The sequence below is a fragment of the Salvelinus sp. IW2-2015 genome, unplaced genomic scaffold (genome assembly GCF_002910315.2).
Source record: "Salvelinus sp. IW2-2015 unplaced genomic scaffold, ASM291031v2 Un_scaffold534, whole genome shotgun sequence".
Lineage (NCBI taxonomy): Eukaryota > Metazoa > Chordata > Actinopteri > Salmoniformes > Salmonidae > Salvelinus > Salvelinus sp. IW2-2015.
The window spans coordinates 56,150-74,187 of NW_019942568.1; the positions used below are offsets into that span (position 1 = coordinate 56,150).

Genomic DNA, 18,038 nt, shown 5'->3' on the forward strand with positions numbered 1-18,038 from the left:
CTCTCGGAACCTGAGGCCGGAAAGGGGAAGACTGGTCGAAAGCATGAGGAGGCTTTTTAGGGCCTTCATTTTTGTGGGGTCCAGCATGAAAAGTATCCTGGAGGTATAGAGTCAGGTGAAGAGAGAGTGGAAATTGTCATGGTCTCAGTCTTTGGTTTTCATGCATATATAATTATGCATAGCTTACCACATTGTTAATACTGTTATGTTTTGTGTTTTTCGTTGCTTTCCAAGACTTATTATGCTACCAATCTCTTGGGAACCAGAAGGAGAAAGTGGAGAAACTAAAAGCAGCTCAGCTGAAAGGAAGGAAGTCACCAGCTTCAGCTGGAATGTCATTTTGTTGTGTGATGAGAGATGGAAATAAGATTGTCTGTGGTGTAATCATAGAACAGAGGCCATAAGTCTCAGAGTTTGAAAACCTCACGGGAAAAAGGTGTGGTTCTGCGTCCGGTTCCCCGTCCGGTGATCCCAGGGGACCAGGTCTTCATCAGAGTGTTCCGGAGGAAGTGGAACGAGCCAAGGTGAGAGGGTCCCTACAAAGTGGTCCTAGCAACACCAACAGCCATCCAGGTGACAGGAAGCACTACATGGTACCATTTAAACCACTGTACCAGAGTTCCCGGAGGGGATCGGCGAGCGACCATCGAGCCATGAGGAGGAAGAGGATGCTGATACACCAGGCAGGAGCTTGGAGGAAACAGAATGAGAAGAGGACCAAGGTGCATCTCCCAATAGCCAACAGACACTCTCTGTGACATGCCTGTTACTCCTGATGACATACCTACTCTGGCAGATATCCCCGACGGAGGCGCTGTCCAAGGGGACAGAGAAATAACAACAGGAGAATGGGAAGGAGACTTTCCTACCATCTACTTCTCTGCCCTCACATGGTCTTCCTAACAGACAGTGGAAACCAGGACAGATGAAGAACGATAGAATGGCCTTGACAGCAACAGCAGCAAACCTAGAGGAAATGGTAAAAACACCTCCCACTAGCACACCAACTAAGACAACGGCAACACCACAATAAAGTGGGTTGCTACAGAAAATCTGGACATCTGGGGTAGCCACAATGAAGAAACTACCCCAGAATCAAACATTGACCCAAAATTGAGAAAAGCAACAAAAAATGGCTGGTATAAGTGGGCCAGCCCAAAAACATAGAATGGACAATTGTATACTGTGTAGCAAATCCCCCGTGACAGGTAATGTTTGAGGTTTGTGCAAATGGTGCAAACTAGATGATGTGAAACTTGGACATTTTCATCATGCGGACCCAATTTTCTGTGCCATGTACCAAAAGGGGGACTGCCCCTTATGTTGGGATAAAGACTGTGTTTAAAGTATGCACATAGTATAACAGAATATAACCATGTACTCAATGTAACAGTTGCTGAATGATAAATTATGTTAGATCTTCTGAATATCTGTTCGCCTAGACATGTATGTGACAAAGGGTTTTCCAGTTACAAGAGTCCACGGACCATGCCCTTAATTCTTTAACAGGTTTTTTCACTTATGACCAAACAGTTGTTAGAGAGGTGTCTGTGAGGGAGGGCCATATGTTTAGGTGTCATATTGAGAACAATGTTATAAGGGTTTATGAGGTTTAGTTTATTATTTTTTTATGTTGTTATTCTTATTTTACATAACTGAGAACCTCGGGCAAGGCTAAAAAATGCATGCACATGCTTTTACACTGTATGTTAAAGAACAATTGGCTTGAGGGATCTTTTACTTCCTTCTAGCTATATGTGAAAGGAGATGTTTAAATAAAACAAGATCGTCAGCAATCGACACAAAATTCCCCATAATAACAAAGTGAAAACAGGTTTTAAGAAATATCTTATTTAAGATTTCAGAACCTTTGCTATGAGACTCGAAATTGAGCTCAGGTGTATTCTGTTTCCATTGATCATCCTTGAGATGTTTCTGCAACTTGGAGTCCACATGTGGTAAATTCAATTGATTGGACATGATTTGGAAAGGTACACGCCTGTCTATATAAGGTCCCACAGTTGACAGTGCATGTCAGAGTAAAAACCAAGCCAGTAGAGCTCCAAGACAGGATGGTGTCAAGGCAAAGATCTGGGAAAGGGTACCGAAAAATGTCCTTAAAAACAGTGGCCTCCATCATTCTTAAATTAAATAAGTTTGGAACCACCAATACTTTTCCTAGAGCTGGCCGCCTGGCCAAACTGAGCAATCAGGTCAGAAGGGCCTTGGACAGGGAGGTGACCAAGAACCCAATGGTCACCCCGACAGAGCGCTAGAGTTCCTTTGTGGAGATGAGGGAACCTTCCAGAAGGACAACCATCTCTGCAGCACTCTACCAATCAGACCTAAATGGTAGAGTGGCCAGACGGAAGCCACTCCTCTGTAAAAGGCACATGACAGTCCGCTTGAGTTTGCCAAAAGGAGAAACAAGATTCTCCAGTCTGATGAAACCAAGATTGAACACTTTGGCCTGAATGCCAAACGACACAACTGGAAGAAACCTAGCACTATCCCTACAATGAAGCATTGTGGTGGTAGCATCATGCTGTGGGGATGTTTTTCAGAGGCAGGGACTGGGGTACTAGTAAGGATCAAGGTACAGAGAGATTCTTGAACACCTGCGCCAGAGAGCTCAGGACCTCAGGATGGGGCGAAGGTTCACCTTCTAACAGGTCAATGACCCTAGGCACACAGCCAAACCAACACAGGAGTGGCTTCGGGACAAGTCTCTGAATGTCCTTGAGTGACCCAGCCAGAACCCGGACATGAACGCTACCGAACATCAATGGAGAGACCTGAAAATAGCTGTGCAGCGACGATCCCCATCCAAACTGCCAGAGCTTGAGAGGATCTGCAGAGAATAATGGGAGAAACTCCCCAAATACAGGTGTGCCAAGCTTGTAGCGTCATAACCAAGAAGACTTGATGCTGTAATTGCTGCCAAAGGTGCTTCAACAAAGTACTGAGTAAAGGGTCTGAATACTTATACCACAGTTCAAAAGTTTGAGGTCACTAAGAAATGTCCTTGTTTTTTTAAAAAGAAAAGCACATTTTTTGTCCATTAAAATAACATCAAAATGATCAGAAATACAGTGTAGACATTGTTAATGTTGTAAATGACTATTGTAGCTGGAAACGGCTGATTTTGATCAGCAACCATCACTCCTGTGTTCCAATGGCATGTTGTGTAATCCTAGTTGATCATTTTAAAAAGCAAATTGATCATTAGAAAACCCTTTTGCAATTATGTTAGCACAGCTGAAAACTGTTGTTCTGATTAAAGAAGCAATATAACTGGCTTTCTTCATACTAGTTGAGTATCTGGAGCATCAGCATTTGTGGGTTCAATTACAGCCTCAAAATGGCCAGAAACAAAGTACTTTCTTCTGAAACTCGTCAGTCTATTCTTGTTCTGAGAAATTAAGGCTATTCCATGCGAGAAATTGCCAAGAAACTGAAGATCTTGTACAACGTTGTGCACTACTCCCTTCACAGAACAGCGCAAACTGTTTCTAACCAGAAAATAAAGAGGACTGGGAGGCCCCGGAGCACAACTTAGCAAGTGGACAAGTACATTAGAGTGTCTAGTTTGAGAAAGAGGCGCCTCACAAGTCCTCAACTGGAAGCTTCATTAAATAGTACCCGCAAAACACCAGTCTCAACTTCAACAGTGAAGAGGCGACTCCGGGATGCTGGCTTTCTAGGGAGAGTTCCCCTGTCCAGTGTCTGTGTTAGTTTGCCCATCTTAATCATTTATTTTTATTGGCCAGTCTGAAATATTGCTTTTTCTTTACTGTTGACGTTGAGACTGGTGTTTTGCGGGTACTATGTAATGAAGCTGCCAGTTGAGGACTTGTGAGGCGTCTGTTTCTCAAACTAGACACTCTAATGTGGTTGTCACTCTGGCCTTGGCCTAACACGCCTGAAACCAATACTGAATGTTTCACTCATCCTAAAGCTGAGTGGGGTGTGTTGGGTAGGGGCGCTGCAGGGAAGTGGACCCTAGGGCAGGCTGGGGCGATCCAGCTATTTTGTGTGCAAGTAGCACCTGAGCACCTGAGGTGCTGCACCCTCGACAACTACTGTGATTATTATTTACCATGCTGGTCATTTATGAACATTTGAACATCTTCTGTTATAAATTCCACCCGGCACAGCCAGAAGAGGACTGGCCACCCCTCATAGCCTGGTTCCTCTCTAGGTTTCTTCCTAGGTTCTGTCCTTTCTAGGGAGTTTTTCCTAGCCACCGTGCTTCTACACCTGCATTGCTTGCTGTTTGGGGTTTTAGGCTGGGTTTCTGTACAGCACTTTGAGATATCAGCTGATGTACGAAGGGCTATATAAATAAATTTGAAGTAAAAAGAGCTACAGTGCTATTAGGCCTATGATATGAATTACAGCGCCCGCCGTAATTATTGGGACAGTGAAGCATTTTTTCTTATTTTGGTTCTATACTCCAAAAGTTTGGATTTGAAATCAAACAATGACTATGCAGTTAAAGTACAGACTATCAGCATTAATTTTAGGTTATTTTCATCCATATAGGGTAAACCGTTTACAAATAGCAGCACTTTTTGTACATAGTCCCCCCATTTTAGGGGACCAAAAGTATTATGTAAAATTCACATGTATGTGTATTAAAGTAGTAAAAAGTTAAGTATTTGATCCCACATTCATAGCACGCAATGGGTACATCAAGCTTGTGACTCTACACATTTGTTGGATGCATTTGCTGTTTGTTTTGGTTGTGTTTTAGATGATTTTGTGCCCAATAGAAATTAATGGTAAATAATGTTTGTTTCAGTTTGTTTAGAATGTTTCTTATGATGCTATCCATGATTACGTAAAATCCTGAATAAATCTTGAATAATTATGAGTGAGAAAGTTAGATGCACAAATATCACACATACAGTGGTTCCTCCTTCAAAAGTTGCGAGTTTACGCCACGCGATTTAGAGGTAACTTGTGGTTCAGTACGGTACCCTGCATCACCACTTCATTGATCCAGACCAGCGTAAGGGGGAGTTAGAGCACTGATTATGCTTTTGGGTCCTACTGTGTCTATTACAATGAATGGGTGACATAAACCTAAATAGAAACGGATAATTGTGCACGACTTCAGTATTACTTACCAACACTGTTGTTACGCTAAGGTTTTTATTATTTTGTTAGGATTATTTTGCTCTTACTGTAGGCCACTCCTGACCGGTCATACTGTACAGTGCCTGAGTGGTGCAACGGTCTATGCTGGTTCAATACCCGTGCCGGCCTCGACTGGGAGACCCATGAGATGACTGTAGGTTTTTGGTTTTTCTCCCTCTAAAAACAGAAATAAATCTTTCGAAATAACAAACTGGCTTTATTTACAAATTAGTAACAATGTCTCACCCCATGTTCAAGAATGGCCTTTTAATTGCTCATTATAAGTTATTTGAAAACAAAATCATCTCCAAAATATTATTTTTAAACAAAGCGATTACTGTCATTATTATCAATTTAGAATTATATAAAATCTCGTTGGATATTCTCACAGATATATTATTAACCCTGTTATTAGCAGGACAATATATATTGGTCATGGCTCCAGAGAGGCGTACAATGGGACTGCCTTGCAGTTCTCCAGCTGTATCCACTGAAAGCGCGCAAGGTTCAAGGCATGAGGGCAGGGGGCTCGGGATGGGCCGCAGAGCCGCGCAAATAAGACCGACGGAGCCCATGGGGAAGGGAGGAGGAGGAGGTGGACCCCACTGTCAACACTTTAAGGGGCATTGCATTAATAAATGGCACTGACTAGGGAAATGTTCCCGTTGTTCTGTTCTTAGTGCCAGTCTGCACATTCAAACAAAAATAATGTAACTATGGCATCTTTATGCTTTCATTTATAAAATAATTATAAAATACTCTTTCAAAATGCCAATGTTTATTTAGTTATGGATCCCCAACAAATTACTATTGGAATAAATATCACTGAACTACAGAAATATCCTCCAACCCTCTATATGTAATTATTGGAAGAGAGTCACATCATATTTTTCTATATACTGTAGGCCTACAGTAGCCGACATGAGTCTCACTAGTGTTGAGTAATGTGCTGATAAAAGTGGTGCAGGTCTTATTTATTTAAAGAGCATATTGAAGTTAGAATCAATAGAATTTGAAGCAAAAGCCTACAACTATTTTAGCCCCGTTTCGCGCTGCTCTGAGACAAGCATGGGAACTGGTCTTGATATATCAATGAGATGTTTATTTTCACTGAATCTCCGTTTGGGTATTAGTTAGACTAGAATATTAGGGTGTAGAAATGTTACGCTCTTAGTGTAACCTTTATTTAACTCGGCAAGTCAGTTAAGAACAAATTATTTTTTACAAGGACAGCCTACTGCTTCCTCCCCATCTGGGAATTGAACCCTGGTCTCCCGCAAGACACTGGACTCTTTAGCTAAATAGCCCAGTACTGTACTCCCGACCGTCATGCTGAACAGCGCCATATTTTTCGTTTTCCTTGGAATAGAAACCCCATAATATCAAATTAATCCCAAACTCTAAAAGTAATTGGAAAGGTAGATACAAATTATTTGTGATGTTGTGGTTACAATGAAGAATGGAAAAAAAAGAGTGTAAAATACATTTTTATTGGTCACATACACATGGTTAACAGATGATAATGCGAGTGTAGGGAAATGCTTGTGCTTCTAGTTCCGACTATGCAGTAAAATCTAACAAGTAATCTAACAAATTCACAACAACTACCTTATACACACACATAGACACAAATGTAAAAGGGATGAATTAGAATATGTACATTTGAATATATGAATGAGCGATGGCGTGGGGCATAGGCAAGATGCAGTAGATGGTGTTAAATACAGTATATACATATGAGATGAGTAATGTAGGATATGTAAATATTTTTAAAGTGTCATTATTTAAAGTGACTATTGATACCTTTATTAAGTCAGTTTATTTAAGTGGCCAGAGAATTGAGTCTGTATGTTGGCAGCAGCCTCTCTATGTTTGTGATGGCTGTTTAACAGTCTGATGGCCTTGAGATAGAAGTTGTTTTTCAGCCTCTTGGTCCCAACTTTGATGCACCTGTACTGACCTCGCCTTCTGGATGATAGCGGGGTGAACAGGCAGTGGCTCGGGTGGTTGTTGTCCTTGATGATCTTCCTGTGACATCGGGTGCTATAGGTGTCCTGGAGGGCAGGTAGTCTGGAGAGCCTTGTGATTGAGGGCGGTGCAATTGCCGTACCAGGCCGTGATACAGCCCGACAGGATGCTCTCGATTGTGCATCTGTATCTGTGTGGCTGGACCATTTCAGTTTATCCGTGATGTTTATGCCGAGGAACTTAAAACGTTCCACCTTCTCCACTACTGTCCCGTTGATGTGGATAGGGGAGTGCTCCCTGTTTCCTGAAGTCCACGATCATCTCCTTTGTTTTGTTGACGTTGAGAGAGAGGTTATTTTCCTGACACCACACTCCGAGGGCCCTCACCTCCTCCCTGATGGCTGTCTCGTCGTTGTTGGTAACCAATCCTACCACTGTAGTGTCGTCTGCAAACTTGATGATTGAGTTGGAAGTGTGCATGGCCATGCAGTCATGGGTGAACAGGGAGTACAGCAGAGGGCTGAGAACGCACCCTTGTGGGGCCCCAGTGTTGAGGATCAGCAGGGTGGAGATGTTGTTTCCTACCTTCACCACCTGGTGGCGGCCCGTCAGAAAGTCCAGGATTTGTCTGGGAGCAAGACGTCGGTGTTGACGGGGCTGGTTTTCTTTTTGTAAAATATTTTAAATGGTCACAGAGAAATGGTCACGACATCTCCGATGCACTTGCTAATAAACTCGCTCACTGAGTCAGCGTATACATCAATGTTATTGTCTGAGGCTATCTGGAACATATCCCAGTCCACATGTTCGAAGCAATCTTGGAGCGTGGAATCCGATTGGTCAGACCAGCGTTGTATTGACCTGAACGCAGGCGTTTCCTGTTTTAGATTCTGTCTATAGGCTGGGAGCAACAAAATGGAGTCATGGTCAGATTTGCCGAAGGCAGGGCGGGGGAGGGCTTTGTGTGCGTGGCAGAAGTTAGAGTAGCAATGATCCAGAAAGCTATCAGCTCCAGTCACGCATTCGATATGCTGATAGAATTTAGGAAGTATTGTTCTTAGGTTAGCTTTGTTAAAAACCCCAGCTACAATAAATGCATCCTCAGGATGTATGGTCGACGAGGGATCTGCTTGGGGGGATATACACGGCTGTGACTATAATCGAAGAGAATTCTTTTGGAAGAAAATTGAGGCCGGCATTTGATTTTAAGAAATTCTAGGTCGGGTGAACAAAAGGACTTGAGTTCCTGTATGTTGTTGTGATTATATCATGAGTCGTTTATCATAAGGCATACACGCCCACCCTTCTTCTTACCAGAGAGATGTTTGTTTCTGTCGGCGCGATGCGTGAAGAAACCGGGTAGCTGTACCGACTCTGACAACATATCCCGAGTGAGCCATGTTTCCATGAAACAGAGAATGTTACAATCTCTGGTGTCCCTCTGGAAGGCAACTCGTCCCCTAATTTCGTCCAACCTTGTTATCTAGAGATTGGACATTGGCGAGTAAAATGCTCGGAAGCGGTGGATGGTGTGCCTGCCTTCTGAGTCTGACCAGTAGGCCGCTCTGTCTGACTCTCCTGTGGTGACTGCGCTGTTTTGGGAAGGCCTCTGGGATAAGATCGCATGTCCAGGATGGAGGTCTGCTTCGGGAAAGTCGTAACTATGGTATGTTGACATCGCTTTTATTTCCAATAGTTCTTCCCAGCTGTATGTAATAATACTTGAGATTTTCTGGGTTAACAATGTAAGAAATAATGTAAACAAGATGCTGTGTTTTATTTACAGTAGTGATGGACAGCTGGAGGGTTTTTAAAAACAGGTTTTCAAACACTTGTAGCCCGATTAGCAGGACAATAGACTCTTTATGGCTACTGTAGGTGTGAACATCCCCCTACCGGCAATGTATTCGATGCTTAAGTACTCTTGTGATAATGTTGCATTAGGAGGTAGGTGAAGGAGTCAGGCGCAGGAGAGCAGAGATGTCTGAGAAGCGTACTTTAAATTGGCAAGTCAACCAACACAGGTATGGCACAATCAAAAAAGTAAAACGCCCTTGACAACAGAGAACCCGCACAAACGCACGGAGGAACAAACAAAGTTCCGACAATAACACACTCTTATTAAATCCGTGAAAACAAGAAAATGGCATAACCTCACCGAGCAAATCACAATAAAATAATAATCCCGCACAAACCTAGGCAGGCAACAGGGTAAATATACACACACAGAAATGAAGGCAAATGAAACCAGGTGTGAAAAGAACGAAAGACTAAACAAACAGAAAAGGAAAAAGGGATTGGTGATGGCTAGTAGACCGGCGACGCCGAGCGCCACCCGAACAGGGAGAGGAACTACCTTCGGTGGAAGTCGTGACAACTCTGAAGTGTTACATTTCTAACTCAAAACAGCAGTACAGTATTTCTTCATCAACATCTTTATGCGTTTGATAATGAAATAATTATAAAAATAACTCCTTTAAAATGATGATGTTTATTTAGCTATGGATCCATAACGAATTACTATGAGAATAAATATCACTGAATTAACAGAAATATTGGAACAAGTTTTTTTTCCTTTTTTTTCTTAGGGGTGGATCAGCTTAATATTGCGGAAAGAATGCTGCTTCCATCAATGTAATTGTCTGCATATAATATTGGAACAAAGTTGTCTAATGAAGATAAACTAATTGTTGCTTACTGTTCTTTCAAACACAAGGTCACGTTGTACAGCGCCATTATGGCTATTAGCAGGGCTGTATTTTGGCCTTTATGGGCGGCGCACAATTGGCCCAGCATTTCTCTCCCTCTAAAAACAGAAATAAATGTTTTGGCCTTTACAAATATTATTATTTGGGCCTTTATTCAGATTACAATCGCTCTCTATCGTTTTTTTGAAGGCAAAATATCGTTATATATTATCAAGTTGATGACACATAAAGCTAAGTGACTCACTCATTCATGGCTTTGGATCAAAATAAATAAGTACCAACATTCTTTCTGATAGTTTTAATAAAGAAATGTTTTGTTTACCCTGACCAGGACGCCATGAACATTATTATAATAGCCATTTTCCTTCACAGAATATACATTAGTGCAACACATTCGGCAGAAAATAGCTTAATTTTCATCAGATGACAACAGAAGTGTAATGATATTTATTTGGAAAAACGCAGAATTCTGCATAAATGTGACCCCTGGGTGCCAGTACTCCTACTATTTTCTATTTGTCAAATGTCTTACTTTTTTAGTAAGCATTTCACAGTAAAGTCTACACCTGCACATTTGAGTACTGTAATGAGAGCATTACAAGAATTTCGCTACACCCGCAATAACATCTGCTAAACATGTGTATGTGACAAATACAATTTGATTTGGCTTGATTTGAGTGTGAGTGCAGGCAAACTCACTGATACATGGGTGCCCTGTGATACTGCCCAGTGACAAGTGCCATTCCTCTGCAAACTAGGAATCACTCAGCTCCTGGTGAGCGATAAAATAGCACAGTTGATTGTGATACCCTTTGCTTTCCTCTGCTCTTAAAGGAAGAGACCAACCAATCTACAACAATTTTAATGAAGGGGACAAACTGCCCTCTAGTGATGCCCTACGATATTACAGACAGTCATTCACAAAACTCAGCCCACCATTCAGTATTCACACTGACAATCACTATTCAATATGCATCTATTAATACATGGCTGAAAAAGTCTACCAATCGCCACACAAGAGGAGAAAGCCTTAGTCAGCAAAACAGAAACAGCCTTATCTGGTAATTTTTTTTAAATAAGGAAATCAAAGAAGTGCCTAGGTGAGGTCGGTCCACTCCTTAACTGCATCTCAAATGGCACCCTTTACCCTATATAGTACACTATTTTTTAACATAGCCATATGGGCCCTGGTCAAAAGTAGTGCACTATGTCGGGGATAGGGTGCCATTTGGAATGTAACCCTTGTCCCCCGGAGGCAGTAAAGTGCTAATGCAGTTATAACTCATTCATAATATATTACTTAGCAACAAGCATCAAATAACAAAACAGACCCATTGTCTCTCCTGTGTACCCAGCTAGGAATTCAAAAAGTATTGAATCAATCCTAGGGGCGTTCACAAGGTTCACTGCAAGTGCATGGAGAACATCTTCAGTGAGAACAGAGACACTTTTGTAAAATGTTGGTCTCTGACGTCCCCTAGGGCTAAAGTGAGAAAGACTGATCCATAAACAGCACAGACGGATGTGAGAACGCTTTCAGGATGAGAAAATCTCTACTAACTCTGAATCCCAAATCAACCATTAAACCCTAATGCCCAGACACTTGTGTAGATTTCCGAGGATTGGATATGTCTAAGTAATATGGTGGTAGCTCCATCTTGCCCTTGATAGTCCAAGTGGAACTGTTGCCATTTTGCAGATTCCTATCCAATCCTCTCAGATCTACACCAGTGCCAAGGGGGTAAGGACTAGGAGGTTCATTTGGGGTTATGTACCAGGCCTTGTGGCCAGGCCTTGTGGCCAGGACTGGTGTAGCAGGATCCCAAGGGTTAATAGACTAAACGTGCTGTTAAAGACCACACTGTGTCCGTTGCCGGTGCTCTCTGTGTGTGTGTGTGTGTGTGCGTCTGTATGCCCTTTACGGACTAACCGTGCTGTGGAACACCACACTGTGTCCATTGCCTGTGCTCTCCATGTGTGTGGCCAGGTTAAGGCAGATAGCCCGGTGTCTGATGGCGTCCATGGTCTGGGCATCGAAGAAGTCATGGGGCCTCGCTGGTGGGAGAGGAGACACTGGGATGAGAGCAGAGAGAGTCTGGGATGAGAGGTGAGGAGACACCATGTAGACAAGTGAGACAGCAGTGAGACCAGGCCAGCACCAACACTACCCTCTCCTCACAAAGATGATTACTATGAAACAGTGTGAAATAGGACAACTTGTTGAATGGTTCCTTGCTGCTTTATTACTGTATTACTACTATGAGCTGAACATATTATTCTAGAGAGCAGGGATATAGTTGAGAGAGAATGTGTTGGCTGGCTGAAAATTAATCAAGGGCATTTTCATGTCAAAAGATATTTAGAAAAGTGTTGTCTGTCCTACTCTCACATTTCTCTCTCTCCTGACAAAGAGCCAGACACCATCCAAACTTCCTCCCAAGTGCTGTTCCGAGTGAGAAGTAATATTTTGACACATCTTGACTTTGTATGGCCCTTTATCAATCTTTGTTAGAAGTCTAGACGAGCTCAAAAAGCCTGTTTGCCCGAGAATGGCACATTCAAGCTGAAGGAGTTACCTGAAGTAACAAACCATTCCAACCCCTCAGTACCTAGGAAACCTGCCTGCCTGCCTGCCTGCCTGCCTGTCTGTCTGTCTGTCTGTCTGTCCAGTGCCTTCAGAAAGTATTCATACCTCTTGACTTACTCCACATTTAATTTTGTTGTGTTTCAGCCTGAATTCAAAATGGATTAAAAATAATGATAATTCTCACCCATCTACACACAATACCCCATAATGATAACATGACAAATAATGCTTTTAGAAAGATTTGCTAATTTATACAGAAATATTTAATTTACATAATTATTCACACCTCAAAATCAATATTTTTTGTAGAAGCACCATTGGCGGCGATTACAGCTTTGAGTCATCTTTGGTATGTCTGTATCAGATTTTCTTTCATTTTTCCTTGCAGATTTTCTCAAACTCTGATAAGTTTAAAGGGGAGTGATGGAGAACAGCAATCTTCAAGTCTTTCACAGATTCCCAATGGAACTCAAGTCTGGGCATTGGCTGGGCAATCAAGGACTTTCACATTCTTTTTCTGAAGCCATTCCAGCATTGCTTTGGCTGTATGCTTGGGGTCATTGTCCTGTTGGAACGTAAATCTTCACCCCAGTCTAAGGTTGTTTGCACTGTGAAGCAGGTTCCATCCAGGATTTACCTGTATTTGGATCCATTCATTGTTCCCTCTATCCTTACCAGTCTCCCAGTCCCTGCCACTGAAAAGCATCTCCACAGCATGATGCCGCCACCCCCATGCTTCACGGTAGAGATGGTGTTAAACGGGTGATGAGCTGTGCCTGGTTCTCTCTAGACGTAGCACTTTGCACTCAGGTCAAATACTTACATTTTTGTCTCATCAGACGACAGAATATTTTGCCATATGATCTGAGTCTTTCATGTGCCTATTGCAAACATGCATTTTTCTTAGGTGTGGCTTCTCTCTGGCCACTCTCCCATAAAGCCCAGATTGGTGAAGTGCTGTAGAGACTGTTTTCCTTCTGGCAGGTTCTCCCATCTTAGTCAAGGAACTCTGTAGTTCTGTCAGAGTGGTCATTGGGACATTCGGTTCTTGGTCACCAAGGTCCTTCTTGCCCGGTTCCTGAGTTCTGTCAGACGGCAAGCTCTACATAGAGTCTGGGTAGTTCCATATTTTTTCCATTTCCCAATGATGGAGACCACTGTGCTCGTGGAAACTTTCAACACTCTAGAAATTGTTTTCTACCCTTCCCCATATATATGACTCATCACAATTATATCTCAGAGATCTAAGGACAGTTCCTTGGACTTTATGGTATAGTTTCTGCTCCGACATGCACTGTCAACTGTGGGACTGTCACACCCTGATCTTCTTTCTAAATCAATTGAATTGGCCACAGGTGGACTCCAATCAAGTTGTAGTGACATTTCAAGGATGATCAAAGGAAGTTATTGACCTAGACCTACTGTGTTATTGACTTGTTTATTGTTTACTCCATGTGTAACTCTGTGTTGTTGTCTGTTCACACTGCTATGCTTTATCTTGGCCAGGTGGCAGTTGTAAATGAGAAGTTGTTCTCAACTAGCCTACCTGGTTAAATAAAGGTGAAATAAAAAAATAAAAAAGTTGGATGCACCTGAGCTCAATTTGGAGGGTCGGAGCAAAGGGATGTGAATGCTAACTTCTGTATTTAATTTGCAATACTTTTGCAAAAAATTCATTTGGTCATTATAGATGGGTGAGAAAAACATACATTTCTTTGGCTAACCTGTACCCCCACACATTGACTCGGTACCGATACCCCATGTATAGGAGGAGGAACGGGTACAAAAAAAAAGTTGTTTAGTTACGAGAACCAAGCTATCATAAGTGCTTTATATAGGCCTATTATGCATTTTGTTTAAACAAATAGAATATTTTATAATTCTGGTACAACAAAGGTAAACTATTTTTTTATTTTACTAACCTGTACCCCCGCACATTGACTCGATACCGGTACTCCATGTATATAGCCTCATTACTAACCTGTACCCCCACACATTGACTCGGTACCGGTACTCCATGTATATGAGCCTCATTACTAACTGTACCCCACACAATTGACTCGATACCGGTACTCCATGTATATAGCCTCATTACTAACCTGTACCCCCACACATTGACTCGGTACCGGTACTCCATGTATATAGCTCATTACTAACCTGTACCCCACACATTGACTCGTACCGGTACTCCATGTATATAGCCTCATTACTAACCTGTACCCCACACATTGACTCGGTACCGGTACTCCATGTATATAGCCTCATTACTAACTGTACCCCCACACATTGCTCGGTACCGGTACTCCATGTTATAGCCTCATTACTAACCTGTACCCCACTTTACTCGTACGGTACTCCATGTATATAGCCTCATTACTAACCTGTACCCCACACATTGACTCGGTACCGGTACTCCCATGTATATAGGCCTCATTACTAACCTGTACCCCCACACATTTACTCGGTACCGGTACTCCATGTATATAGCCTCATTACTAACCTGTACCCCCACACATTTACTCTGTACCGGTACTCCATGTATATAGCCTCGTTATTGTTATTTTATTGTTACTGTTTTATATTTCTTCTTAAAACGGCATTGTTGGTTAAGGGCATGTCAGTAAACATATCACAGTAAGTTCTAGACCTGTTGTATTCGGCGCATGTGACAAATACAATTTGATTTAATCCATTTTCAATTCAGGCTGTAACAGCATGTGGAATAAATTAAGGGGTATGAATGCCTTCTGAAGGCACTTTATGTGTGTATGTGCAGTCCAATTCTAACCTCTCTTCCCAGAGGACTAAAAGGAGGCTAAAACATCTCTTTTAGAGTGACACACACACAGCAACCACTTGCACACACAGCAACTACTCACACACACTAATAAATAAATAAGTCCACTGCTATTCCTTAATAAAGTTTACCATGTATTCTACTTCAATAAAATAGATCAAATATAAAGTAGGCTATAACTAGTTTTTAGAAAATGTACATGAAGGCATATTGTAGTAAAACATTTTCCAGAACACAAACACACACTGTAGTGGGTACATACGTAGGGAGCGCCTGCGTTTGTTCATCAGGATTCGTTTCTTTCTCTTATTAAGCCCAGCCTTAGACGGTGACTCCTCCTTCAGTCTGCCGTGACTGGACAGCTTAGAGGAGCTCTGCTGGCTGAAGTGGGTTGGAACATGGCGCGCTAGCCCCCCCTGGGACGCGAAACTGGCATTGCAGCCCCCGACCACACACTACAGTGGGAGAGAGAGGAAGAGAGAAAGAGAGCAAGGGTCAGTGACAAGCAGGTCACCATTCAGTAAACCACCTGCCCACCATCTGGTAACAATGCTACAATTGCTGCAGGGATCGCATGCATATACAAAACACTATATGCATTCACTGTACTTTGGATAAAAGTGTCTGCCTAGTGGAATATATTATTACATTACCTTGAAGGGTTTGTCTCCGCTGTGTGTCAGCATGTGTCTCTGGAGCCAGCTCTGACTGGTGGAAGGGGTGTTGTACACCTTACAGCCCTTCCACAGACACACAAACACCTGGAGGAAGAGTGTGAGAAAGTGAGAAAGAGAGAGCGAGATGGCATGAGGAAGAGAGTTGAGAGAGAAGAGAGAGAGAGAGATATAGAAAAGAGGGAGAAAGAGTTGGATATGGTGGAGAGATAAAGATCAGACAAGCAACATTTTTCTTAGAAGAAGTCGCTTCTCCAGACAGCCGTTTGCTGGCTAACAAGTGGGTCCAAAGAGGAAGAGAGAGGGAGAGTGATCCCACAGAGACACACAAAGCTTAAATACTTGTAGCCTACAGAACAGCCTGTATTACCCTGGTTCTACCCACCCCTCCTCTTTGTCCATCGACATGCACGCCCCTGATGTGTTCAGCCAGGTCAGGGCTGCAGGTGAAGCAGAGGCCACACTGGTCCCAACAACAGGTATAGCCAACCGCCTGGCCCTTGGTAGTGGAGTGGCACTGGGCGGCACTGCCCTGTCCATTCATCATGGCTGGGGTGGAACGCCCGCTGGATACTGTGCTCTCCATGTCCATTAGGGTACTGCTGACACTGAGAGAGAGCAAGAGAATGAGAAAAATAGTGATTGAGAGGTTAAAGAGATGTTACAATTAATCACTGTAGCAAACTGTCCAGAGCAAAATAGTCCAGCAGTTCCAGTAGCCTCCATCTCTATATTAACTCTGTCTTTAGACTGTGATCCACTACTAAGAATTAAGAGTGCAAAAGAAGTAGACATCTGTATTCTATACAGGACAGTAAAGAACAGGTGTGTAAAGATTGACAGTAGGGTGGAGCATTGTTTCTAATGGAACAGATTGCCTGTGTCTGTGTGTACTCAAAGCTGTACATGCACCTGCTGCAGTGGCTGATCTGATACACATGCCATTTCTGGGGGTCTTAGACATGCATTATGGTCAGGGCATAACATGAACACCCGCCACCCACCAAATGCGGGTAAATTTAGGTATTGGCTGTTAAGAACGTCCATTTCACAAACTGGGCTGGTGGTCAATTTTTAGGGCTCTACAGTGCGAGCATTACAATCATAAAAATGAAATAGAGTAAAAAGTAAAGTATGAGTTGTGATCAAGTATGAGCATACAGTGGGGCAAAAAAGTATTTAGTCAGCCACCAATTGTGCAAGTTCTCCCACTTAAAAAGATGAGAGAGGCCTGTAATTTTCATCATAGGTACACTTCAACTATGACAGAAAAAAACGAGTAAAAAAAATCCAGAAAATCACATTGTAGGAATTTTAATGAATTTATTTGCAAATTATGGTGGAAAATAAGTATTTGGTCAATAACAAAAGTTTCTCAATACTTTGTTATATACCCTTTGTTGGCAATGACAGAGGTCCAACGTTTTCACAAGGTTTTCCCACACTGTTGCTGGTATTTTGGCCCATTCCTCCATGCAGATCTCCTCTGGGTGAGATCTTTTCGTGGAGCCCCAGATCGAGGGAGATTATCAGTGGTCTTGTATGTCTTCCATTTCCTAATAATTGCTCCCAKAGTTGATTTCTTCAAACCAAGGTGCTTACCTATTGCAGATTCAGTCTTCCCAGCCTGGTGCAGGTCTACAATTTTGTTTCTGGTGTCCTTTGACAGCTCTTTGGTCTTGGCCATAGTGGAGTTTGGAGTGTGACTGTTTGAGGTTGTGGACAGGTGTCTTTTATACTGATAACAAGTTCAAACAGGTGCCATTAATACAGGTAACGAGTGGAGGACAGAGGAGCCTCTTAAAGAAGAAGTTACAGGTCTGTGAGAGCCAGAAATCTTGCTTGTTTGTAGGTGACCAAATACTTATTTTCCACCATAATTTGCAAATAAATTCATTAAAAATCCTACAATGTGATTTTCTGGGATTTTTTTAACTAATTTTGTCTGTCATAGTTGAAATGTACCTATGATGTAAATTACAGGCCTCTCTCATCTTTTTAAGTGGGAGAACTTGCACAATTGGTGGCTGACTAAATACTTTTTTGCCCCACTGTATATGTCCCATGATTTTCAAAAATGGTTACTCATTACCTTACAGCTCAAAAAAAATATATGTATATCTTGTGTGTGTGTGTGTATATGTATATATATATATTGTATT

At 42.3% G+C, this 18,038-nt stretch overlaps 1 protein-coding gene across 4 annotated transcripts in view; it reads right to left on the reverse strand.

Moving 5' to 3' along the window:
• LOC112068458 (zinc finger protein aebp2) overlaps positions 1-18,038 on the reverse strand; it is a 47,652-nt gene that overhangs the window by 25,318 nt on the left and 4,296 nt on the right. Inside the window, exons 2-5 of one of the 4 annotated variants that reach the window (XM_024135620.2) lie at positions 16,262-16,484; positions 15,856-15,963; positions 15,465-15,657; positions 11,749-11,873 (exon numbers count right to left, since the gene is read on the reverse strand). In XM_024135620.2, coding sequence (XP_023991388.1) covers positions 11,749-11,873; positions 15,465-15,657; positions 15,856-15,963; positions 16,262-16,484 — 649 coding nt within the window. Of the gene's footprint in view, positions 1-11,748; positions 11,892-15,464; positions 15,658-15,855; positions 15,964-16,246; positions 16,485-18,038 lie in introns of all 4 variants that reach the window. The other 3 variants (XM_024135618.2, XM_024135619.2, XM_024135617.2) reach the window with 3 other exon arrangements.